We start from the raw sequence: 27,391 nt of genomic DNA on the forward strand, positions 1-27,391 counted from the left end.
TGCTGAAGGAAACTACGCCATGGCTGGCATTTGAACCCACGACCCTCTGTTTCAATGTCCAGAGACTAATCCACTGGGCCACAACGCTCCGTGCAAGCCTTGCTGGTATTACCATTTTTGCTACCCGCAGGTTTGCCCACGTTAGCATCTCGCATGCATCTCACACGAATTTGCCTGCAGAAGTGCACGCAATTAAGTCTGATTTGTACGCAGAAAAGTTTTGAACATGCTCAAAACTTTGTTGCGGGTGAATTGCGGGCAATGATTATTATACTTTCTAGAGTTGCAGAATATTGTAGCTGTGAAGCTTTAAAAAAAAGGAGCAACGGAGGCTATATATCCTCGGATGTATGAACAATCATTCTCCAACATTTAAAAATCTGTGATATATACATTATACTTTTTAGAGTTGCAGAAAAGATGTAGAAACATTAATTAAGGAGGGGGTTCAGAACACTAATTTCTTGCAGTCAGGATGCAGACCCTGTTTGTAAGTTATGAGCAACTTTACGAATGACTGCTGATCCTTTCTAAGGAATTAAATCAGCAATAATTAAATGGTTTGTATCATTTACCATTAGAAGGATTGCAAGTCGTTGGTAGGGTCGTTCGTAATTTATGATCGGTTTTATGAAACACCCACCAGGAAATTATTATCAGCTGATAGTAAACCTACCATAGACGTAGTCCAGACTAGAGACAGCTCATCAATCAGCTGTTCATTTCATTATGACATCAGTGTGTATGTGGAAGCCTACTTGACTAACGCTGGTACACTCACTACTGATAGCACACACACACAGCAATACATGTACCAGTAGTCAGTGTAGCTCTACACACAATTCTATGTTGGAGCCATGTGTGTGCAGGGGTTGTGTTTATTCCCAATATGCATGATGAATCACCTAGTGCGCTAGCGAGCTGTGTATACAATACAATTGTGCATAGTCAGTGTACTAGGCTAGTAAACTGTATTAGTCATTTGTAATAATGGAGGTGTTTCAAAGTGACTCTGAACTAACTGAGGCCTAAAATTCAATAGATTTTGCCTAATTCTCTCCTAAACATGATTGTTTGACTAATCGATATCATTGTTAATTTTTGGTTAACTTTGCAGACAAGTTGATGTTCACTTCAACAAGGTTACTTCAAATTATAAATATAAAGTTGAAGAAGAGACAGAGATAGTGGTGAGATCGAGCTAAATTGAGAGCTGTATGTATGACTGAACAACATGACTCATCTACTACGGTGAGTAAACTACCGTAGTTGCTTTTTACTCTATTACCCTTTTTACACACGCTTAAATTTCCTTAACCCCGTACTATAGGTGGGGCTAAATTGCCATTTAGCCCCACTTATAGTACGGGGTTAAATAAGCTTAGCCCACTTTCTTTTTACACAGCATTTTTGCAAAGTGGGCTAACCCCACCATTAGTACAGGATTATTTGGCCCTGCAAAAAAGCAGGGTTATCCCAGCAATTGCGGTGCTAAGAGCGATAGTACGGGGTTAAGATCGCTAGTGTGAAACGAAAGTGGGCTAAGCGCTCCCATTCATGCCCCGCAACAGAGCCGACCCTGTTGTCCAATCAGAGGTAAGCATAATCAATATTTATGAACAGCGAACACGGCGATGAGAATCAAGCAAATAACGTAATTAGGTCTATCGTATAGCCGGTAAACAATTCCGAGTGAAGTACTTGTACTACGAATGATCGACAAATGTATTTAAAGCGCGCGCGATTTTGGATATTACCCGAATGACCCCTCAGTGCGCTCGTGAATATTCATGAGCTACCACTAGTCCGGGGTTAGTGAGTTTCGTGTGTGAAAAGCAAGCATTCCTTATCCGGGGTTAGCAATAACAATTTGGCATGTGTGAAAAGGAAAAAAAAAAGTAATACGGGGTTTAGACCAAAAGCTTTCTTGCAAGTTGCCATCTTGAATGACGTCATTATCGTATTAACTTAATGTCTCGAATCGATATATCGCGATTATAACTATAGTACTAGTACTAGTATAACTAGTATCGTTTATCTTCGGTTTCGTTCGCATATGGAGCAGATCGTATAATATCGAAAGCAATATCGATATCACATTCGTGATTGTTGACGGCCTCTCCGTTCGTTTGTAAATATTTTATAGTTTGGCTGCCATTTTGACCATTTTTATCGTGTTCAACCCAATTAAACATCGGTAAAGTATAATTTTCATGCCTTTTTCATCTATATCGTTTAAAGTATTTAAATATTGGAATATCAAGTTTTAAAAGTTTGTTGTTTATACATCCTTAGATTGTAAATTCGATGTGTAAAATTACATCAAACTTTGGACTGTGAATTGACAAAAGGGAGGGAATAAGAACACATGCGAGCCCACACGTACACCCTACCGTCGGTAAATGGGGATTACAGTAAAATGTCAGAAATTGTTGAATAAATCCCCAGAAACGACTGTTATTCCTGTCTATACGGGGTTAAAGATAGTATGGGGTTAGCGATAGTCCGGGGCTAAGAAAATCCTGTGTAAAGGGTATATGTAACATACTGCATGAAGTGTTGTAATGGGAGTGTAGATTTAGTAGTTTTCCAGTGGCAGTTTATTGTAGTACATATGATTGCAATGACACATGTTATGAATATAATACTGATGTTGATTTGATGATAATTAAATATGACTCAGAATTAAGATAGATGATGTTAGGCCTATATGCTTAATTATATATGGTGATAATTGCAATGATCATGATTATGATGATAATGAATGATGAAATGATGATGATGCAGATGATGATGATGATGATGATGATGGTTGTGGTGGTAATGATGGTTATGATGGTGATGTTGGTGATGATGAGGATGATCATGGTGATGATGGTCTTGATGATGATGATAAGGATGTGATGGGTATTGGTTATACACTATATGAGAGCAGAGAGGGAGTGGTAGATATAAAGACAGTACAACATTATAGGCCTTAACCCCTCAAACAGGTTCTGCAACTATTTTAGAAATTGATATGATAAATATTTTTCTCTTGGGTACTAAGCAAAGAACCCATTGATATTTACTTGGAATTTAATTTAGGTTTATACACTACTTGTTGCTATACTGGCAAGCAACTGACAAGCTTACAAAGGATCATGTCAAAAATATTGTTTTAATAGTGTTAAAAATTATGTGTTGTAATTTTCTTGTTAATGTTTGAGAACTTGAGGTAATGTGATATATATCATTGATTTGTTCACTCTTTCTTTTCAGATATCTTTTGATATTTGGTGATCGGAAAAAGAAAGTTGAGCTCTCGGTGAGTGAGGAGCTAGAGAATGTGAAGGTAGAGACATTGAAACAAAAAGCCAGAGAACTATTCAATCTCCAGAATGTCATTCTTCAGATCTGGGACAAGGGGTTTGAAGACTGGGTTGACCTTGACGAGGGTGACCCAACACCCACCAACAGCAGGATCAAGGTGGAGGTCAACAAAGAAGCCAAAAGTGCGTCGTCCAATCAAGCAACCGTGATGGTTGCAAACTGTAAGGTAGGGCCACCAACAGTTCAAGTTCGGCCATCCTATCCAGCATTTGCATTGACGACTTTGGAAGTTCCTCAAGCAGTTACTTCACCCCCATCGTCTATCAAGTTGCAACAACTCTCACATCCTGTGTCCTCTCCGCAGTCCGTTGTGCTGCCTCAGAGGACGATGTCTGTTGGTCAAAGACAGTTTGGAACTGAACAACCTATAGAATCACAGACCACAGGAAGGACGTCATCTTTGACTCAGAGTGGGACTGTAGACGTGGGAAGAAGTAGCAATGACGGGAGGTAAGGATCTCATCTTAAATTTACAATTTGATTTGCATGCAAGTAGAGACTGGCAAGTGTGGTCGAGTAAAATGATAATGTTCAACTTCACTCTTGCAATGTGGATTGGCCACTGTAAGATTTGTGGATGATGTCGATGACCCCACCCAAAAACTCTACCTCTTATTTTGGAGTGTGTATATTGGTGTGCATTGCAGCTAAATAATTGCCTGGCAGGATTGCTTCAAGTGGGAAGAATAGTTTGTGTATGTCAGATATGTGGGTATTTCATCTGAGTGTTTTAAAATCTTGACAAGGCCTGCCTCTTGTACTCCACCTTACCCTTTTCCTCCTCAAATTCCAATGAGAGAGAAAGAAATTTAAATCTGTTAATTGTAAACTAATCACCAAATCCAGAAATAAAGTAGCGGAGAAATCCTTGTTACATTGTATTCATATTCAAAACATGGACGCACAGCCAACCTGGGACTCCGTTTATGGACCTATTTTCCTTTGCATAATTTTAGTAGTGTAGAAATCATCGATTTACAATTATACAGGGATACCAACAATGTCTTTTATAGTAGACTCAGTTGAATAGTAAAATTGCATATGATCTTTGTTGATCAGATTCCTACTGACCCAAAAGTCTTTGGTTATGTAGGAAAATACTTTTCGGAAAAAGTCCTTGATTTCCACCTTAATGTGTGTGTGTGTGTATGTGTGTATGTTTTGGGGAGTGAAAGTAAAAAGGGACATTGATTTAAGACTGAAGATTTCATCAAAACTTTGCTACTATCAGTATTTCAAATTCCTTCTTTCAGATACTTGGTTTTGTTGTGAAACAAATTTTCTGAGACTATGGGTGACATACCCCAAATTATTAATATTTTCTGGAAACTTTTATAGCCAAGTGCCACTAAGCCATTTTTATTGCATTATTTTATAACGTTCTGTATAACTTCGACCCAATTTTTTTTTTTGTGGCCAATAAAATTTGAAAAGTTTAATATTAATCCCAAATGAATACTTCTTTCTTGATGAATATTTTCAGCAATCACTAATGTTCCTTTTTATATTATTTCACTTCTCAATCTACAAGGACTGGGTTCTATCGTGGTGCTACTTGGAGCGTTGTCGAATGCAAGGCATTAATTGGTATTTGGTGCAGCAACGAGATACAGTCGGTGTTGAGTGACATAAATAACAAAAACCGTAACAAAGCCCTATACAAACGCATCGCTGTCAAACTCGCAGACTGCGGATTCCCCCCACGGCCCTGGGACCGCGTCCGGGACAAGATGAACCGTGTGAAAAACGAATACCGCAAGATCAGGAAGCAGCTTTCAAATGGAGTAGGAGAGGACCAGATTGCTTTTCCAATGTGGTATTCTGAAATACATGCATTATACGGACCCAAGCTATCTTATGAACTACCGGACCTAGTCGATGATAAAGGAGATGGAGATAGTTCAACGATGTTAGATGATCAAGATGATGATGATCGGGTCAGCGATGATGATAATTACAGTGCAGATTCAGTGTCCAGGGATGTCGACAAGCAAGGGAATGAAACCGAAATTGCTCTTCCCAAACACCATAGACAAGGTTTGTGTGAATATTTTTCCCTTGTGTTTATGTTATATACCGTACTCTTGTCCTAAGCTATTCATTTAAAAGAAATGCTGTAATTTTGGACTTTTCCAAACATCAGTAGTATTGTTATACAACTTGATTTTATCTGATTTATTGGTCTAACTTTACTCTATCAAATTGGTCTAGATCTAGGTCTACCGGGAAACATGTATATTAAACAGGTGTGTGTTAGAAACTATTAAATGCTGGATTAATGCAATAATAATTTATTTGAGAATATCAATTTAATATTAATCCTAGCTTTTTTTTACTTTATCATTCATTATTTGCTCACTTGACATTCATTATTATCTTGTATCTTCATCATTATGTTGTATGATTTTGTTTTTTGTTTTAAGTGATGCCTCGATGATAATGATAGGTGGTAATTTGTTGTAGATGATGTAACCGACATCTTTTGAATAAGAATCTTGCATTATTGTTATTTTTGTTAATTGCTCGTTCATATTTTACTTGATTTTGTACCTTTAGAAAACATTCCTTTAAACATGAATATTATGAATAATCATCCATTCTTGTACATTATTTTCATGGTAAACACAGAGCAAGGAGCTCAGCCAAAAGGAGACGACGATGACTGGATTCCCCAAGGTATGTTAAGCACCCCCTTCCCATTTTACAATTAAAAAAAATGAAAACAGGAAGAAAAACTATATAAAAAGTAATTGTATATTTTATTAAGAAATAAATTAAAATGAACCCAAGGAATAAAAAGTACATGTAATGCTGTACGGCTACATGTATAAATAGACATGGCTTTGACATTCAATCTTTGATATGGACAAAACGGACATGAACCACCCAACTTTGATCCATGATAGTAGTAGGAAAATAGGTCTGAATATAAATGTTTAGTTCGTAATTTGGAAATTAATAAAAACCTATAGAAACCTATGCATGTAGAGATTGTGTTTGTTTTTTCTAGAGCAGTGATAGAGAAAAGGCATGAGTCAAGACCAAAGTCAAGACCAGAATATGTCAGATATGGTCAAGCTCTGGTAAACTTGATCTTTGTAATACTGTTTTAAAAAATTGCACTTAAATACGGGTGGAAATAATTTTAATTGAAACATATGTACAAGTGTATATACACACTATAAGTGTATGTATCCTTCATCCTGGCTTCTGTATGAAGCTGTCATCACAAACCAATTTAAATACTTTTTGCCGATACCCATTATTTCCAAAATAAAAACCTGGAACTTCTCAAACCGCAGAGCTGGCATTAAAACACTGTGTACTGAGAAGCGCGCCCAACATGCACTCACTCTCAAAGATCGCATCCAAAAGAATGGCTGTGTCCTGAATAATGCTAAAACTAGTTTAACAAGGTAAAGCAGTCTTGAAAACTAAGAAAACTACATCGCAAGGTAGTTTTCCAAACTGGTTTAGAAGTCTACTTAAGATCGCTTCCAAAACTGCTTTGAGCTTCCCCACTTCATGTTAAACAGGTTTCCACTTAACTACTTTAAGGACATAGATGAGAATTGGGTATATGAAAGAGTGCACACAAAGTTTTTTTTTTAATCAATTTATGAGGACTGGCTGTTTTGAGAATTTTCTTTTCCATCATTCCTATCTGTTAAAGATCATACTTCAGAGAGGGGTGAAAAGCATGGGCATGGAAGCAACAGGAATAACAAGAGATCAAAAAGGGCGCGTGGGCTGACGGAGGAAGATGGAGCGGAAGAGAACTCAGCGGAAGGAGAGAATGAAGAGGAGAATGCTCCTGATAGGAGTGGATCACAGCGTTACAACTTGAGAGAAGTCCAAGTTAAGATTGAAGCTGAAGATTATGATGACTATTACGATGATGATTGAAAACTCATACATAGTAAAGAAAGGAAGAGAGAGAGAAGGAAGAAATGAATACTGATGGATATACAGGATTAAAGCATCTGTAAAGAGGAATCAATGTTGCGATTGAAGCTGACATTTCTGATGAATAGCATGATGATGATAGTTGGTAGTAAATTGAATGAAGAACTGATAAGATTAAATAGAAAGATGAGTGAAATATTGATGATGTAATAAATAGAGGCGCTGTTATGTTTAAGGGTATTTAATCTTTTACCTGAAATTTAGATCTTAATTTTGAATGTTTTAAGTACAAATGAACTGCCATCATGAAATCTGACCAATCTCCCTATTCAATGACTTCAAGTGATGAAATCACTTTGATTTTTGTCTCACCTGCATAGCAGAGTGAGATATAGGCGCCGCTTTTCTGACGGCCGCGGCGGCGTGAACACCAAATCTTAATAAAGGTTTTAGTTTTTGTCATGTGTACTTTATGTAGCAATTCCATGCTGAAAGGTATCAGCTTCCAATTATTGAAATACATAAAAATTAATTTATTTAATTACATGATTATTGATTTTTAATGAGAAACTCCTGATTTTAGCAATGAAATTGTTGATTTTTCAATTCCATTTTATTAAAAAAAATTGGCCGCCTGGTATTGATTTTTTTTTTTATGTATGCCTAATTTATTGTCTGATATACGTGTAACTTTTGTTAGGATACTTGCTGTCATCTGTGATTACCAATTTCATGTTAAAAGGTATCAGCTTCCAATTACTGAAATGTACATAAAGATTAGTTTATTGAATTACATGATTATTGATTTTTAATGTGTGCAGATTAAATATTGACAAAAATTATGAACATAAACAGGGTCAGGGGTCAACACAAGACAGTTATGTTGTACGATCCGAAGAAGACGGTAGTAAAATATATTAACCATATTTCTTTTGTTTAAACAAGTGATTTTGTAATTGGTACAAATCCCGGGGGGGGGGGGGCACTCGACCAAAAAAGTGGTAGGGGTGTGCCGTGGCGAGACAAAAAACGGGGGCCTTGGAGCGGGCTCATTGTAAAAAGGAGGGTCCTCGGAACTACAAATGTTTGTGAAAACGGGGGTCCTTGGAACGGGTCGCCTGCGTGCGAGTGCGTATGCATCCCTATGGAACGTACTTGCAGCTAGCCCGGCGGCACGACTGACGGGCGCGCTAGCGCAGAGGCGATGGTCGGACAGCGAGCTGCGGCCGCTTTTCACCAAAATTGCGACCGGAACGGCGTAACGGAAAATATGCGAAGCCCTGGAGCGGATTTTTTCTTTCTTTTTTCTCGAGAAGAAGAAAATGCTATGCTCTGGAGCGGCTTTTTTTTGTTCTTTTTCTCAATAAGACAAAAATGCTATGCCTCGGAACGGAAATTTGAGTGTAAAAATGGGGGTCCCCTCCGCAGCACATACCCACTATGCATTATATACTGAGTGCCCCCCCCCCCCCCCCCCCGGGGTACAAATTAATATTCAAGCACACTACAGATTTCACATTCAACATCCATTAGAGATTCATATAATGCATGTATATCTACATGTAGAGAATTATGCACAAACCTGCTCCTTTACTTCGTTGTTATATCATTGCCAATCTTAACCCTAAATCTCCCGGGGTATTTTTATTCTTGTCATTCCCTGGGGGGGGGGGGGGGCCATTATGGCCCCCCCTTAAGATCTCAGCCGCGGATTGCGCGATCACAACAAAAATTTGCATGATGGTAGAGAATGACGTAATCTACGCAGTTGCATTGGTAAATTTCACTGAATTCATACATTTTTATTTTATATGAATTAATTATGCTAATTTATTCATGAAATCATACTTTTTGCTCTGATTCACTAAATAATCTCCTAGAATGCTATTTTTTGGTGAAAATATTCTTTATAGCATTCCTAACAATTGTGAATGAAAAAAATTCTGGTACCAAGACGGATTTCTGATGTATTTTATTGTTTTTCTAATTACTTATGTATTTCTTTGTTTTTTTACTTTTTGTTTTTTATTGTTTTTTCAATGGAAATCATTCCAGACTTAATTCTGATCATTTACAAGGCAAAATTAATTAAGTTTAATCAGTAAAAGTAGAAATAATGATACATTTATGAATTTTGGCTAAATACACAATTTGCATTGGATTTGTACATGAAATTACGTTTATGAGCAATTTTGGGTCTGACATGCACTTACATAATGTTGGGTAATGTCGTAACCGCGTACCCGGGCATCGCAAATTTGGTCTCAAAATTTGTGCAAGACTTGAAAGTAAAAAGTCAGTGAGCGGCGAGGTCAAAAAATTTTGCGCAGCAGATATATCGCGAAAATTGTCGAGGGGGGGCCATTATGCCCCCCCCCCCCGGGAGAATTAGGGTTAAAGATGAATATATTGCAATTTGTCCTGGTAATGGATAATGACTTGGATTACTGCTTGTTTTTAAGCTAGTTCTTTGTCAAAATCTAAATTTATCTTGTTAGAACAGTCTGCTGAATGCTGATGGAAATGATATTGAAATTTTACACATACATTTAAGTCTTAGAAAGTATCGTCAGGGCTCTAATTAATCCAAGGTCACTCAAAGCCATGGCCTCCTATGTCCTTTCAAATATTTGTAGACTTAATGCCAAAATAGTCTAATCCAGTCTAACAACGATCTATTGGTATGGATGACAACCTAACTATGTTCCCAGGGAAAAAAATCCATTCAAGTTGTATCTATTATCAATCAAGTGGTTGTAATTGTATCTTATTTAAGTCTTCTTGCTTTTCTTAGAATATGATGAGAAATCTACATGAGAAATTTCTAACAGCAATGGAATTGTTGATTTTCAATTCCATTATATTTCAAAAATTGGCAGCTTGGTATCTTAACATATCCTTGATAATTTTCTTCTTCATTGTATTCAAATTTGATGCGTTGTCTCTGTTCAAATTATTTTTTTGATGTCTGTTATGTGTACAGTATATTTTCATGACAGTATTGCATACGAATTACGATGCATTATTTGTTTTCTTAATGCTCTCATTCGTGGTGAAAAATGTGTGCTGCATGGTGCATATCTGACTGAACGGAAAAAAAGAAGAAGAAATGATGGTGGCCTGGAATAAAATCTCCATATATCATTTTACTTTCAATGTACAAATTTGTTTTGTTTTTTTAATATTATTACATTCATTGTGTATTTTCAAAAGTGACATTTCTTTGGAAGACAATGCGTTGTGATTGATTTGTGAGTTGATTTGTATTATGAATTTCTTATAATGAACATAGTAATTTCGGAAGAACACAGCCCAACGAACATAGAGGGTAGCCTTGATATTGCTGCCCTCTACGTTTTTTGATGTAGCCCTAGGATCAAACTTTGTGCCAAAGGGCTCAAGTATATGAGTTCATAAACACATCAACTGACAAGAAGAATATGGATACTTCTTCAACATTAATCATTATTAAATATTATAAAGATATTTAGGAAATGTCTAAAAGAGATGATGGCAGGATTGACTAATGGAGAGATGGGATAGAAAAAGAGATGGAGAAAGAGGAGAGGAGGGTTTGAGGAATATTGAAGAGAAGAGGGGAAAAAAAGACGATGCGGTGGAGAACAAAATGAAATATGAGAGAAAAATATAAGTAAAAGAAAAACAATGCCAAGAATAGGAGTAAGAGGATAATGTCCTGAGACAGTGTATCTAGGACAATTAACAGTTTGCCATATTTCAAGCATCATTTGGAGAATTCATAAGGGATTTAATTCTCAATTCTTATATTGTTGATATATAACCCTATAAAATAAAGTAAAACCAGGCGTTTAAAGCAAAGGTAACTTGAGGTGTGTTCAGACCTCCAAAAACAATAATACTGGGTAGTTTTTCCTGCTTAAAAGCAAATTACTCACAATATCCCCAAAAGAAAATACTTGCTAATAAGAAGTTTTAAAATTACAGTTCTTTAGCATGGACTTTTTTAAGGTTGGATGGGTGTGAAGGAAAAAAAATGATTATCAGGGGAACATTTCACCAACCTTTCTTGTCTGATAAGTGAGATATAAAAACTGTCCACAATTTTGATTGGTCAGACTTTGGTCTTAAGCACTTTTACTATATATGTATTAAGTGTAAGATAAAACAGGACTTGTCGGATAAAATATCTGACAAGTCCTTTCATGAAACCCTTCCCTTCTGTGCCTTGAACAATTTCTTGTAGGCTTAGTCTATTGGTGATTGAGTTGGTCTGAAAGTTTAGAGGGTTTTTTTTCTCCTCAGTTTGTTTTTTAAAAGTTTCTTTGGTTTAGATCAACATTTTTATAATCCTATTTCATCTTCAATGACTTTATCATTTACTAGTATATGACCATTCAATAGTGGTTACTAAGCTCAGTTTATCTAATTTCCAGTAATCCTGTAATCTTCAAAAATGAACGAAGGAAAGCTAGTGTAATGGTATTAACTTGGATGAAGGAAAAAATCCTTATAAAATGTGAATGTTTTGTGTATATATTGAGTAATACCCAATATTCCAACACTTCTTATACATGGATCTAATGTAGGCCAATTGATAGGGGATCTAGGAATAAGATCTACTGCTGTTACGCCAAGGTTCTATGATAGCATAGAAACATAGTGAAGAATATTCGTAATTCATGTGTCAATTTATAGAGTTTGATTAAATCTTATTCCACTTTCGACAAGTTTGATTGGTCTTTGATGATCCAATTATGGTTGATGTTTTCTTTTCAGTAATATTGCCATGGGAGGCTGTCAACATTGTTCACCAGTCACTTCGCTTTCCCAAGATAGATCAGTCCTCGATCACATCCAGCAGTCCTTTTTTCCTTCAAGACTGCCTGAGGAAACTTCAACCCCGTCCCTAGAAGATACGGCCACCCAAACACCATCATTGCATCAGGAAGACCAGCCAGTTGAAGAAGCTCTGAATAAATCTGTACCAGGGCGATACCTGCAGGGTTTAGTAAGGACAGCTATCATTCCTTCACCTGACAATATGCCTCACCAAAACACTTCTGCAGAGCATGGCAACAGACTAGTTGCGGAGACAATACAGCAGTCTTCTCCTACACCATGTATGCATAACTTACCAACTCAAGAAATAACATTTCCTGCAACTCAAGATATTGTGACCAACCCACAAACAGCCATGTGCATGGCAGAAGATCAAGAGGATCATGTAGTCCAGAAGTCCCTGTCAGGCATAGGCATGTCACGTGAGACACCTGAAGACCAAGTTGTTCAGGAGTCATCTTCTATGCATTTGTCCAGAACTGCAAGGATCCGAGACGAAGTCTTGCAGTGCTCTCATAATCCACTTCATAAGACCACCCCAAGTTATGTTGAATACAAACCAAATTTGAATGTTTCCCAGGAGGCCCACTTTGCAAAGGATCCTGCAGGAAGTATTTCCTACTCTCAAGACCATGTCCGATCTCCTATTTTCCCTGAAGATGAGTTAACAAAAGCAGGACAACGAGGACAGGATGAGGAGCAGATGCCTGATGGTGATCAACCTCCATTACAGGATCATATTGATCTGTTTCTCACTGATTACAAACTGCCTTCGTTTCCTGCTGAGATCATCCAGAGACTTGACCGTGGTGTATGTCTGGAACCTAAGGAAAAGTCCATTATCCTGGATACAATCTTTGAGAGTGTCATTCCATTTACATAGTGAGTATTATGTTCCACATACTAAGAACCAAGTCGTGATCGGGTGAAAGTTCATCACGTGATTGAGTGTAGTATGGCCCGTCATTCACCAAGTGGTGTCACTGCCATTAAAATATGATTGACTTTTTCTTTTGATGAATCCATAATGATTCATTTATGGTTCTAGGCAGATTGATTCATTTAGGTTTCAGAGAACACCTTTTTTATGAATCAAACAGGTTCAGTTATTAAACTATGTTCAAACTTCGAGTATCAGAATGATTTTGCCTTTAATTTAACAGAAGATATGAATTTCAGTCAATCTCACACCAATGATGTAATTTGAAATTAGCCCCACCCCAATCACATACACAAAAAACAGACACATTTTTATCATCCATGAATGGATGGTAGCAGCCTTCATGTTACAAAAGAATTTATGTCTTTCAGTTTTTAGAAATGTTCAAAATCCTTTTCCTCCTTTACAGTTACCCATCCAGGTCAGAGTATACTTACTTGACAAAAAAGCTCTTGGAGCAGTATCCAAAGCTTCTACCTCAAGTTGGCGCCATCCAAGATTTTCATTATCAATGGGTAAGAAGTGTGGATATACATGTATAGTGGATATTTTATTTAATTATGGAACGACCATATATTTGTCAGAAAGTATATAAACACGATTTACATTATTGTTTTTTCCTTTCAAATCTATTCTACAGCCTCTTGCTTTGATTATATGGATGTTGCAATCATTATTACTAAATTTGATAATTTCAAGGGAAATCCAGGATATTGGTATTAATCACAGAAATCATAATCAAGTTTTCTGTACTCATGACAAATTGTGCTTCTTATCAAAGCAAACATTGTTTCCACATGTAAAATCTCTTTCTCCTTTACGTGTAGGAGGCATGGAGACAGAAATTGATGTACAAGTTCAAGAACAGGCGTAAACGCCAGGACAGAGATGCTCCCAGTGTACGGCACCATAAGCGCATGAAGGACGGGGAATTAGACCAGGACCTGACTGCTTACTCCAACACAGCTCATGAGGATATAAGTTGTCTTGATGGGGCTGATGATGAGGTCTCTGAAGCAATGGTTGATGAGGAACTTGCAGGAGTTTGCCAGAAAGACTCTTTAAAAACTTGCATGGACAAAGATATAAAGGCTAATCAATGTGACACACAAGATGTTGCTTCAGAATGTCCGAATCAACCGCTGAACCATCAGCCTGCGAGGATTCCAGACAGGAATGACCCTTCTTTAGACCCACCCCAACAATGTAAACCTGCCCAATCGCACAACGATCTTGTAATGGCCTGTGTCATGGACTCTGTGTCTTCTTGTGTAGACTTGGAGGATTCTGGGATTGCTGATAAAGGCATACCCTTGTCTCAGAAGGATGGCTCTCACCAGGAGCCCGCTTCACACCTCCAAATTAGATCTGTCATAGGTGCCTTCCAGGAGTCTAGTTCATCAATGTGTAATGAAGTTTCCAGGTTACCAAGAAGTAATTTGCAGATGTCTGAACACCACACTAAAGACAGTGTTCCTAGCCTTCAACCAACCATGCCATCTTCACAAAATAAACCAACCATGGAAGTTGAAATGCTGCCCGGTTGTTCATCATTGTATGGACAGATTATAAAGAGTTGTGGCAGTGCACTTCTCTCCTCCAGAGATTATTCCACTTCTGTCCATTCCCACAAGAATGTACCCTCCAGCACTGGACAAGAGCAGAGGTTGACGGAAGGTCCACGTGCCCAGAGCCCCACTTTCTACTTTCCCGAAAGACCATCACTCTTTGGTTACAAACTGCCAGAATTCACTTCTACTATCAATCGAAAAATCAAGAATTGCATACCTATAGAAAGCCATGATAGATCCATTATTTTGGATACGCTGTATGAAAGTGTCATTCCCTACACATTGTAAGTATTAAGCTAAACTAAAGAATAATTATATGTCAAAAGTTTTAAGTAGATAATCATCCATTTATAATAATGGGCTGTTAATTCCACTGTTGGCTGCAAACTTTCTTTAAGTAACTGAATTCTATGATATGAAATTGTTTGGTTTTCCCCCTTAAAAGAGACCTGAGAGAGCAACGAGATAAACAATTCATGTTACATATTATTAATTTGGAATTTATTCTGTTCTGTTGGAAGTTGTCAAGGTATATTGCCAGGCTATGTTGGAAAAAAAACCCTGTGCTTATGGACCAGTTAATGGAAGAATGATGAACAAGTATCATTAAATCACTCTCTAACTTTGTACTAACTTTGTACTAACATCTGTTACTTAGCTTGTGTAGAAAACAAAATTACCACCAAAAATGTAATTTTTGTTTCTCTCAGGAATGCAGACCTTCTAACTAATCTGAATGGAAAGTGAAGAATCTTAATTTATATCTTTCTAAACATGGAAATCTCTTTCAAATTATTTTTCTTTTTTTTTGTTTCGATGGTAGTTTTACAATACATTCCTATTGGAAATCTTGTCCCTTTGCCTTTTTTTGTTGCATATTTATCATTATTTTCCATAAGGAAGGTCAGTAGCTGTTGGATTTGTAATCAAGAAAGTCTTTTAATATCTCTTTTATTCAGTTATCCAACTGCTGCAGATTACATCTATTTGACAAGCATCTTTTTGAATCAGTATCCACAGCTTTTTAGCCAGGCCGGACCATCGCGTGCCGGAGAAGATCATTTTGTAAGAATTTATCTCTTTGTAATTGTTATAACCTTAAAATTCATTATTAAATTCAATTCAATTCAATTCATTTTATTCAATCATTTAAAAAATCAATGTACAAACCAAAATATATACAAAATCATATACATGAATGTACAGTATAGTTTAAATGATTAGGGTGCTCCTAAAAGCAAAAGCTTGATGAGTGGGACACCCAATACATATATATATATATATATAAGCGTACATAAAAGTGAAAAGGTAACAATAATAAACACAAAAAAGGGATGGTCCAGGCTGAAAATATTTATATCTTAATACATAGAGTAGAATTTACTGAACAAAATGCCGAAAATTTCATCAAAATCGGATAACAAATGATAAAGTTATTGAAGTTTAAAGTTTAGCAATATTTTGTGAAAACAGTTGTCATGAATATTCATTATTTAGGTTGGCTGATGATGTCACATCTCCACTTTCCGTTTTCTTATGTTATTACATAAAATCATAATTTTTCATTATTTCATACTTGTGTGAATAATATGTCTCCCTTCTAACGAAATAAGTAGCAGCAATAAATATCTAATGCACTAAATCAGTTGACAATCCAATTTTCTAGTTCTTGGAGGAAAAAATTTGAATAAACCTAATTTCATATAATAAAATACAAAAGAACAAGTGGGGATGTGAGATCATCAGCCCACCTAATGAATATTCATGACAACTGTTTTCACAAAATATTGCTTAACTTAAAAATTCAATAACAGTGAATTCTACTCTATTCATTAAGCTATAAATACTTTCAGCCTGGACCATCCCTTTAAGATCATAGTACAAACTTAAAGTCAGTGATACATCGTTATGACACTTTAGTGGTAGCCTGTCATGTGATGTTGCTGCATTTGTTTTTATTTCAGTAAAATAAAAGACAGATAAAAAAAATTCTGCATATGGATGTACTCTTCAATTTCTTTTGCTTTTACATTTCTGTCCATATAAAATATTGATTGATTATTCTTTCCATTGAATTGAAGTGTCAACAATTTTAAGTTGAAGGGCACCAAATATAATTGTTTCTTGTACTCCATAGGAGGCTTGGAGACAGAAACTGATGTACAAGTTCAAGAACAAGCGGAAACGCCAGGACCGGGATGCTGCAGCTGTACAAGAACGTACCCGTAAGAAAACTAGGAATCCTGAGAGTTTAGATGAAGGTAGCAGTGGACTTAACTCGGATGGCAGAGATCTGGTAACCAGTAATTTTTCTGACGATGCTGCTGATGATGATGATGTCCTGGAAGTGATGGATGATGATGAAGACATTGTGATCAAAGAAGAAGACACTACATACCATGTAATGGCTGCAGATACAACCAAGGATGATGACACACCAATGAATGAAGCAGTCCAAGAGTCGCTCTCTGTGCCTATGAACAGCACTAGGAATCCTGATAAAAACCTGCCCTGCTCACAGAATCAGCAGTCCAACCCACCAAACACTTTACTCTTACAAAACCATCCAGTCAAGGAAGTCACCCAAGAATCTATATCCATGCAGCGATCAGTCTATCCAAGACCTCCAGAAATGACCTTACCTTCCTCCCAAGAAGTTTCCCATATTCCAGGAGTCAAGGGGAGCGGCCTACCAACCAACTTGGGCAGGGGAGATAATCAAAAAGAAACTCACCAAAGACAGAGTTCTCCAACATTCAGACCAGAATCTTTGACACTCCATGATTATAAACTCCCAGAATTTCCTTTTCACATCATTCAAAAACTGAGTTGTGGTATGCAATTAGCTACCAAAGACATATCTACTCTGCTGAACATCCTCTACGACAGTATTGTGCCTTACACCTAGTAAGAAACGTCCATTCTTTTTTTGTGTGTTGTTACCTATTTAAAATCTGGGAATTCATAATACACAAGAGACTTTGCTGGTTCAAATATTGATGAGTACCATATGAGGAAGTACATCAATGTCTATTCAATTTTTCATTACATATAAAGTTTTTTTTTTTTAATCTTTACATCAGCCAGTGTGGATAGTTATTGAATGATTCAAGGTGGCACTACAAATGTATATGATTTATGACCACTATTTTTTCCTGTGAATCCATTGCGTTGAAACCATTGTTCTCATCTTCTTTAACCTCTACACATATTTTTCAGATTCTCAGAAAAATTGCCTTTTTCTTCTCTTTAGTTATCCATCTGCTTCAACTTACAACTATATTACAAAGATATTATTGGAACACTATCCACAACTTCTCTCCCAGACTGGCCCCATGAAAGATTGTCCGGACAGCTGGGTGAGTAGATATGACAATCTTAGCATCTGTATCTTTTCGAATTACAAGCATTATGTTTACTTATTCTTTGGTCACTACACCCTGGAGGGTGGTGGGAGGGGGACTCACATATAATGGCAATATGGGTATGTACTGCCCTTAAGACCCCCTTTTCACAGCTTGCCAGCAGTTCACAAGCATATCATTTTCATCCTTTGTCTCTGACCAGCCCATTCTACCCTGTTCCTGAGGTACGCAGTTTTAAATCTGTAATTTTATTGCTTGTTCTGTAGCCCTCCAAACTTTAAGATGTTCTTATTGTTTCTATTTCCAATACAACACCATACCCCTCATCAGTTCCCAAGCATCCCCCCCCTTTCATGTTAAATTCCAGTTCCCAAGCATCCCCATTTAAAACAGGTCTTTCCGTTCTTAAGTCCCTCATTTCATAAGCAACTTTCGTTCTTAACCCTAAGAAGACTGGGGGGGGGGGGGCTGATTCAGCCCAGTCTATTTAGGGTTAAGGGTATGGTTCTAGATTTTGGGGCCTTTCCAAATCTGAATGCAACCCCCCCCCCCCCCTCCGGGCACTACACACATCCTGTCTAATGATGAATACAGAATCTGGCTTTATGCTTTGTTAATGGTAAAAAGTCAAATCTCTTGGGCCCGCAGAAATCTGTTCGACTTGGAAGATGTTATCAAGACATCTTTTGCATATTCTGGTCTGCATTAATGCTTCAAGTCAGATGATTATGCGGCTTATGCAAAGTCTTAGTCTGTAGTTCATTGTCTAATCCAGACACAAGTAGTTCTCATCCCCATTATTATAGTCCAGTTTTTGCATGAGGTCCTCACATCCTTTTGTTCCAGTCTGTAGTTGATATAGACATGGCTAGATGGGCCATATTTTGCTAGGGTGACACAACATTTGCTCGTGCGACAACCGCTCCAGGCCTTGTTTCGTCTAAGATGTAGGATTATGGTTAGAGTTGCAATTGGGTTTTGTGTTAGGTTTAGAGTAAGGTTTAAGTTAGGGTGTGGTATTAAATCCAGAGTTGAAGTTAGTCATTTGATTAGTGTGTAGAATTTATAACAGAGCAATCGTCGCGAGAGCAAATGCCATGGAATTCTTTCAAGAACCAGGTTGGGCTGGTTGTTTCTTTGGCGTATAAGGAAGCTTGTGCATCTTTGACTGGAGATAAATAGAACATAGAAAACATAGAATAAATAGAACATAGAAAACTGGCAGTCTTCAAGGGTTTCATACAGTTACCGGTATGCAAATTTATATACATGAATTAAATACAATCTATCTTACAAATATAAGTTTGTCTGTGTGATAGGAGGATCTCTGCAGACTTATGTTGACTTTGCTTTTCAAGAAACAAGGTTTGCCATTCAAAATTTTCAGGAAGATTTGAGCTATAAACCTTAAGATTTAAAAACCTCTCCATCAGATGGATGATAATTAACGATTCATTTTTTTCCATAAAACAGGAGGCATGGAGACAGAAATTGATGCACAAGTTCAAGAACAGGCGCAAGCGCCAGGACAGAGATGCTCCCGCTGTACAACAACGATTCCATAAGAAGTATAGGAATATTGATGGACTTGATGAACTTCCAGGTGCAAGTGAACAAGACTTGAACGAAGGCAGAGATTCTGATTGGATTGAAAAGGATGATGATGAGGGTGATGTCTTTGAGGTGGATGATGATGATGAGGATGAGGAGGACATTGTAGTTAAAGAAGAAAACACCACTATGGCTGCAGACACGACCAACCTTGATAGTCCATCAGTCAAGAGAACAGTCCAAGAGTCTGTTTCTTTGCCTTCGTACATCCAGAGTTCAAGGAGCACTGGAAGAAACTTGCCTAGCTGCACTGAAGATGATCCAATTTACCAACCAAGCACTTCAATGTCACAAGGGAAACTAGTCAATGAAATCATCCTGGAGTCTTGCTTCCCACGACCATCAATACAAGTGTCTAGACACCCTCAGACTACCTTGCCTTCCTACCAAGAAGGTCTTCAGAGCACCGAGGAGACCTTCTCATCAAGCTCAATGCAAAGAGAGATGCAGATAGAAATAGAACAAAGGAAGCATGCTCCAACTGTACGACTAGAAAGCTTGAAACTCCATGATTATAGATTACCGGAGTTTCCTTTCAGCGTCCTTCATAAACTGGAGCGCGGCGTTCCATTAGCTACCAAAGACGTATCTATCCTCCTCAATACCATGTATGAGAGTATCATTCCATACACCTAGTAAGAAACCATTCTTTCACTCTTCTTTTGGTTGAGTCTTTAAAATCAAGGCCATTTAGAATTAATTTCATTGTTCACATTTTGGTTATGACTGCGATAAGGTACAATAAAGCCTTTCCAATTTGAATAGAATAGGTTTTCATCTCCAGTCTTTAAGTCAAACCATGCAGAACTAAAAGGAAAATAATGAAATAAGCAAGTATCCACACTTCATTATAATCACTGCTCTTCTTATACCCTGGTCACATTTGCTCTATGGCGGCCGTACGGCGAGTCGAAAACAGCCGTTTTAACATTTTATGTACGAGCTACATATAGGTGGTTTGTATAAAAATGAATAAAACGGCTGTTTTCGACTCGCCGTACGGCCGCCGTAGAGCAAATGTGACCAAGGTATTAAGTCTCTATTGATTTGATTTTAAGCAATTTGACGAAATTGTTAATCATCGTCTCAAACAATCAGATATCTACTCTCAACAAGAAAAATAAATTTTCAAACTTTCAGGATGTAACGATATACAGAGATGAATGTGTCTATGTAAAAGTGTGATATTTTTTCTTTTTATGAAAAAATACAATATTACACAGAAATGGTATTATGGAGAGTATATAATCTATTCAGTTGTGTTTTCAGATGAACTTTTCTTGTATCCCATCCCTAGTTACCCAACCAAATCAGACTACAACTACTTTACCAAGATGTTATTGGAACAGCATCCAGAACTTCTCCAAAATTGTGGCCCCATACAAGGCAATTGTCCAGATAACTGGGTAAGACCTATGTCAATTAATATTCTTATTTATCATAGACCTATTTGTTTAAAAAAAACAAGATTTAAGGCTCAATTCAGTACAGGTGAGTCTGCTAATCTCTTGACATCACAGAAATCTTAGACACAATTAATTACCGAGAAGTGATTAACACATGTTTTGTATGTTTTGGTCTGAAAAGTCACCAGGACTTATTTAGGACTGTCTTATACAGACTTAATTGTACTTCACATATGTGTGTGAATAGAGGCTGGGTAATACCAGTCACCTTTTTTTTTGCACACAATTTTTTTCCCATTACAAAATAAAGGCCATAGGGGTAGAAAGGGCTGTTATGGTTTGTACTCTTACCCAGAGATATCTTAAAGAAAAAAAACAACCTTTGTGAGAAATACATGTCTTCAAACTTTGGTGCAGTAATACAAAATGCAACTTGACTTACCCTTAGTGTTGGCGTTTTGAAGAGCATCTTATTTAAAGAAATCATTGTTTTCTCTTCTGTAGGAGGCATGGAGACAGAAATTGATGCACAAGTTCAAGAATAAGCGGAAGCGCCAGGACAGAGATGCTCCTGCTGTACAACAAAGAGCACATAGGAAATTTGATGAACTAGAAGAATTCCAAGGTTTCAGAGAAGACACCTTGAATGAAAGCAGAGAGTGGATTGGTGGTGATAATCTTGAACAGGATGATGAAGATGAGGTCTTTGATTTGATGGATGATGATGAGGATGTTGTAATTGAAGAGCAAGACACCACATACCATGTCATGGCTGCAGACACAACAGATCTTAGTTTTCCACCAGTCTCTAGAACAATTCCAGAAGCTAGTTCTTTGTCTGTGTACATCCAAGGCTCAGGGAACCCTGAGAGAAACCTACCTGTTTCGCAAGATGATCAGATTCACCGACCAAGTGCTTCATTTTCACAAACCAGACCCATCAAGGATGTAACCCAAGAGTCTAGCTTATCACAGGCACCATTGCAAGATACAAGACTCCCAGAGACAGCCTTGCCTTCCTTCCAAGGAGTTCCTCACTCGGCTACAATTGATGAGGACTTGCCACAAAGGAAGAGTCCTGCAACTTTAAGACAGGAAAGATTGTTTATGTACGATTATAAACTCCCAGAGTTCCCTTCTCACATCATTCAGAAACTCGAGTGTGGTATGCAATTAGCTACCAAGGACATTTCTACTCTGCTGAACATCGTCTATGACAGTATTGTGCCATACACCTTGTAAGAAACTTTGTCATTATTTTTTTAGTGGACAAGAGTGTTTCCAATTTTAAAGTTAAAGAGATGCCTCACCTTTGAAGCAAAGCAAGAATATAGTAATCTTCATGTGCCATTCCCCATGTGATCATCAACATTTATTTTTTTAATGGATTTTAAGAAGAATCATGTGTGCTCACATGATGATCTAAAGAAATTATGGAAATTTCAGAAGCTAAGGGTGCAATTTTTTTTTTTTTGTATATTCAAAGTAGAATAGAGTAAAAAAAATCACATAAACTTGTGAAAATTGTCTTATTCTTTTTTTTTGTAGTTACCCCACTACATCAGATTACACCTTCTTTACCAAGATATTATTGGATCGTCACCCAAAGCTTCTCACACAGGCTGGACCCAAGGGAGGCAATCATCCTGATAACTGGGTAAGAATAAGAAACAACTGTCTTACTAGAAAACACTATGATACACATTTAAAAAAAATAACATAAATAGCATTTCTTTATGTTCACAAGTGTTCTACATATCAAAACTATTATTTTTTTGGTTGTGACAAAAGAGAGAAAATGAAGGATACAATTACTTTAGTTTCTCCAAAACCATGATTAAAAAACAATTAAGAATTGCCCTCATTTACTCCTTATAATCATAGTTGGCTCTTACATGTAGGTTGAGTTATGTAGTAGTAATTAAGATCAAGAATGAAACATTTGAGAATAAATCATTTGTTGTAATGTGATCGGATGGTGTCTTCATAAGCATTTAACATCTGCTCTTATCATTCTGCAGGAGGTGTGGAGACAGAAACTGATGCACAAGTTCAAGAACAAGCGTAAGCGGCAGGACAGAGATGCTCTAGCTGTACAACAGCGAGCCCACAGGAAGTTTGGGACTTACGACGGACTTGAAGAACTGCCAGGTTCCAGTGGACTACACCTGAGTGGAGGTGACTGGATAACCAGCAGTTGTCCTGAGGAGGAGGATGAAGATGTTGGTGATGTCTCAGAGCGGATGGTTGAGGTCAAGGACATCGTTATCAAGGAAGAAGACACAGAGTACCATGTCATGGCTGCAGACACAACCAATGTTGGTGACACTTGAAAGCTGTGACCATTCAGTTAGACGAGGAGTGGGTCAACTGGTTCGAGTGGCTGTTGATGTCATCTAGATGACCCCTGAGGCCAATGGTGCTGCCCTTTTAACTTTGAGGATGATGAATGATAGTCACAGAACAATGTTCCATATCTGCTGCTACTAATAGCACTTGAGATCAAGGCATCATGATCATGGGGCCTGTTTCATTAAACTTGCAATAACATTTAAAAGCTACTGAAATCATTCAATATGGTTGGCTGACAGTGATTGTTAATTTCTGAAACAGGACCCAGAGTATGAATAAAACATTAAGTTGATCCGTCAGCAAGACGTCACAATCCTGGACCTATTTATCTTGAGGACAGCAATGGGTGACCTTTGACCACTCTTATTTTTAGCACTAAAGGTCTGCAAAGATACTCAATATTCGTATTTCCTTTGGTCACCTCATCATTAAGAAGACAAGTCAGGATGATGACCCTTGACCCCACTCAAATTAATAACACCAGAGATCTGCCAACTTCCATCCATTTTCCTAATGCACCAGGTTGAAGGTCATCACAATGACTCTTCTCTCATATGGGAAGGCTTAGCCTTATCTAGGCGGGGAGGGGGATGCTCTAAGACAACGTATGAATTTTGACAAAAGTGTCATGCTCATGCGTACCGATATTCAAGGCAATGGGCGGAAATCCCAGGGGGGACGTGTCCCCCCTACTCAAAATAGGAGGGGGGACACAATATCAAATGTCCCCCCTACTATTTGTGGTCTTTTATGATGGTAAGAAATACATCATCCAAAATCGAAATAAAACATGTATGTTAGGACGAGATGACCATACTTTTGGGATGATAACCTTTTCTTCTTTTTTTTGCTTGTCAAATTTATTTTCGTAGAAATGACCTTAAATTTTGGGTGATAACCTTTTTTTTGCTTGTCAAATTTTCCAGACCCTTGTCCCCCCCCCCCCTACCTTTTGGGAGAGATTTCCGCCCCTGTTCAAGGCTAATATTCTAGGAGCCCTCCCCCCCCCATTCCCCTGTATTATTTAAAAACCAAGATAGCCCAGCCTAGTCTGGGTTAAAGATATGGGGGTGGTGGTTGATTTTATGCTTACCACATATGTAGTTGTTTTTTAGATGAAAAAATGCGTTCATATATGTGGGCATAATTATACTTTTACATTTTGCATGAATGTTAGATAGACTTTCATATTTTTGCCATATTACCAGTAAGGGCAAAGTGAAGAATAGAATACCACTGTTTAATGATAATGATTTATTATCATTGTATCGTTCTTAATGTGACAGTTTTGAATCATTATTGTGCATCAAATCATAAGCTCAGAATTGAAGTAAAAAGAAACAAAAAATCATTTCAGAATTCATGTTTATTCCAAAAGATCAAGAGAAGTTATAATCCAAAAGTATATTGTTGATGTTGATTTTGAGTCTACTGCCTTCTTTAAAAGTTCTAGTTAATGTTTGTTTTTGTATTTTTTAATTCTTACTATTTTTTTTTTTTGGGGGGGGGGGGTGAGTCTTAACATTTGTTCAGGTTAAAACTATTCTGACTTCAAATATTTTTGTTCCTGTATCTGTATAATTTCCATTTTTTTGGTGAATTATATTATAATAGAATTCTATTTAAATTTAAAATATTACTCCTTTTTTCCATTCCTCAATAAACTTGAGGTTTATTTATCAAGGTTATCTAATGAAGATGTGAATATATCTTATTTGCTTTTCTTATATATATATATATATTATTTTCCAGAGTGTCTTTAATTAAAGGAGCAGGATTTTCTATGTTCACATTATTGCCCTGAATATAGAATATACGAAAAGGACAAAAAATATATTGGGGCCCTTTGGGGGAGGGGGGTAATTTGAATGTTTTTTATAACTGATGATCGAGTGATCCTATCTTTTAATTAATCACCCAAAAGCTATTGTGTGCCTGAATTTGAATTATTGTTTGGATAACACTGCCCCCCCCCCCTTGTCAGTGCAATCAATTAGACATGAAATATTTTTATATTTTAATATTCTCTTTATAGTTATAGGAGAAGACAAATTGTGTTTTCTTGAATAATGTTGTGTACATTGATACAAACATAGTGTTGATTATATTTACTAATTTGTTATTAAAATTGTTAAAGAATGATAAACAACAAAGAAATTACTGCAAACATGACTGTGTAAGTTATTTGAAGGGTTCTCAGGGATTATAAGAGGGAAAAAAGATGGAAGAAGGTGATAAAGGGGGTAGATGGTAAGAGAGACAGTAGAGGATGCATGGCCGTACGCAATTTTTTTCAGCGGGGGCCAAGATGCAAAATAATTTTCTAAGAAACGTGAGAGCGATGGAGCAAAAGGACCAAGCTTGTCATGGTTTTCCTAATGTGAACTTGAAGAATTTCGTGCACAATTTTGGTGAGTTTTGTTAAAGTTTTTCAGTAAAAAGTGTAAGTTTTCCAAATTTATGGGGGGTCAACCGCCCCCCCCCCCCCTTCGCTGCATACGTCCATGAAAGGATGGCAAGAAGGTGATAGAGGGGAAACAAGAATATGAAAGGGATTTGGATGTCGATAGAAGGGGGAAAGAGTAAGAGGGGAGGAATAAAGAAGTGGATGAAGATAGAGGGATGGGACAGAGAAACGGAGGGATGAATATGAAGAAGAAGAGAGAGAGATAGGGAGTTTAGGATAGAAGAAGGTTTGCGAGAATGAAGCAAAACAAAGCTCACTGAAATGTTCATTATAATGGTTGAAAGGGGGTTGAGCGGGGGGAAATGTTTCATAACGAAATGTTTAAAAAGAACTTGATGATAAATTTATTGAAAGATCACATGTGGTTAGTTCGATCATCAATACACTGAGCATCATCAAGAATGTGTTGCCTATAATAAGATAAACATCAATTTGATTATTCAAAGTATTTCGACCTCGAGCCTATGATGTTCTCGAGGGAGAGCCTTGTTTTGCGCTCAATGGTATATTGATGCGAGGAGGAATAAGGAGAGGACATTAGTCATGTTGATAGAGTGATGAACGACAGAATAGCATTGGAAGAGTTAAAAGAGAGACTGGTTGGCACTGGCTTACAGATGGGGGGGGGGCATGGACCCTCAAAAATTTACACGACCAAGAAAAAAAGGGAAATAACGGAAAGAGAAAAGGGTTGAATATGATATTGTTTATGTCAAGATCTTTCACAAAATTTTAAATTTGTAAAAAAAAAATGTTGATTTTTTTTCTCGCGTGCAAATTTGTATAAATTTTGCAAGATGCGCCATATCTGGCCTCCAAAATGTTTGGCTCATTACGCCACTACTGATAAGAACAATGAGGACGGAGTAGTTGTGGGGGCACATATAGGTAGAGAGTAGCAGGCAATGGTATATAGGGAGGGGGTGAGTGTGTGGATGAGATAGATAGCGCAATGTGCCCCCTCCCCCCCCCCCCCCCCCCAAAAAAAAAAGGAACAAAGAATTAATGAAATAGGCCTATCGCCAGTGACCTTGGCTTAAGTATGTCAAGTTGTCAACCAGTTACATCCAGTTCAGTATACAAAGCAATTAAAATTCAAAATCAATCTATAAATCTGATGAGAGTGACATTAAACTCTCAAAGAGAAAGAGAGAGCGCGCAAACCACTTCTATGACATCTTCAGACAGCTGATAATCTGAAGGATTCTTATGACGGGAGGGTGTACTTCGTTGAATTCCTTCCGGGTAATATTAATTCTTTTTCTGAAGATTGAAAGGTTACATGGAGCCATTTTCAGCAAGGATTTTCACCTTCTTTATTCCTTAATCAGTATTTTCCCCTTTGCCTTATCGTTATAACGTGTGCTCCCCTTTCTCGTAGAAGTTAAAACATGCACGGAAAAGGAGAGAAGAATATCAATACAAAAATCACTACGATTATATTACCTCCTTCCCCTCACCTTACCTCTCTCGTCTATACTCTCAATATTCGATTTTGCAATGTCAAACTAACGGCTTGTTGTTGTGTGTTGTTTCTTTTTTTTTCATTAATTACACTGAACCGAAATGATTTATCATAT

The 27,391-nt window shown here is 37.3% G+C and overlaps 1 protein-coding gene across 1 annotated transcript; it reads left to right on the top strand.

The window, feature by feature from the left end:
- The first annotated feature begins 874 nt into the window (after nt 1-874).
- Nucleotides 875-25,487, top strand: LOC129260983 (uncharacterized). Its single transcript, XM_054899004.2, has 13 exons — nt 875-1,251; nt 3,262-3,822; nt 12,037-12,981; nt 13,449-13,554; nt 13,867-14,894; nt 15,570-15,675; nt 16,748-17,517; nt 17,864-17,969; nt 19,449-20,221; nt 20,884-20,992; nt 21,497-22,230; nt 22,541-22,649; nt 23,014-25,487. The coding sequence occupies exons 1-13, from the start codon at nt 1,235-1,237 to the stop codon at nt 23,323-23,325; spliced, it is 5,676 nt and encodes a 1,891-aa protein (XP_054754979.2). The 5' UTR covers nt 875-1,234; the 3' UTR covers nt 23,326-25,487.
- The last annotated feature ends 1,904 nt before the right edge of the window (nt 25,488-27,391 follow it).

The sequence above is a fragment of the Lytechinus pictus genome, unplaced genomic scaffold, assembly GCF_037042905.1.
Source record: "Lytechinus pictus isolate F3 Inbred unplaced genomic scaffold, Lp3.0 scaffold_19, whole genome shotgun sequence".
Taxonomy (NCBI): domain Eukaryota; kingdom Metazoa; phylum Echinodermata; class Echinoidea; order Temnopleuroida; family Toxopneustidae; genus Lytechinus; species Lytechinus pictus.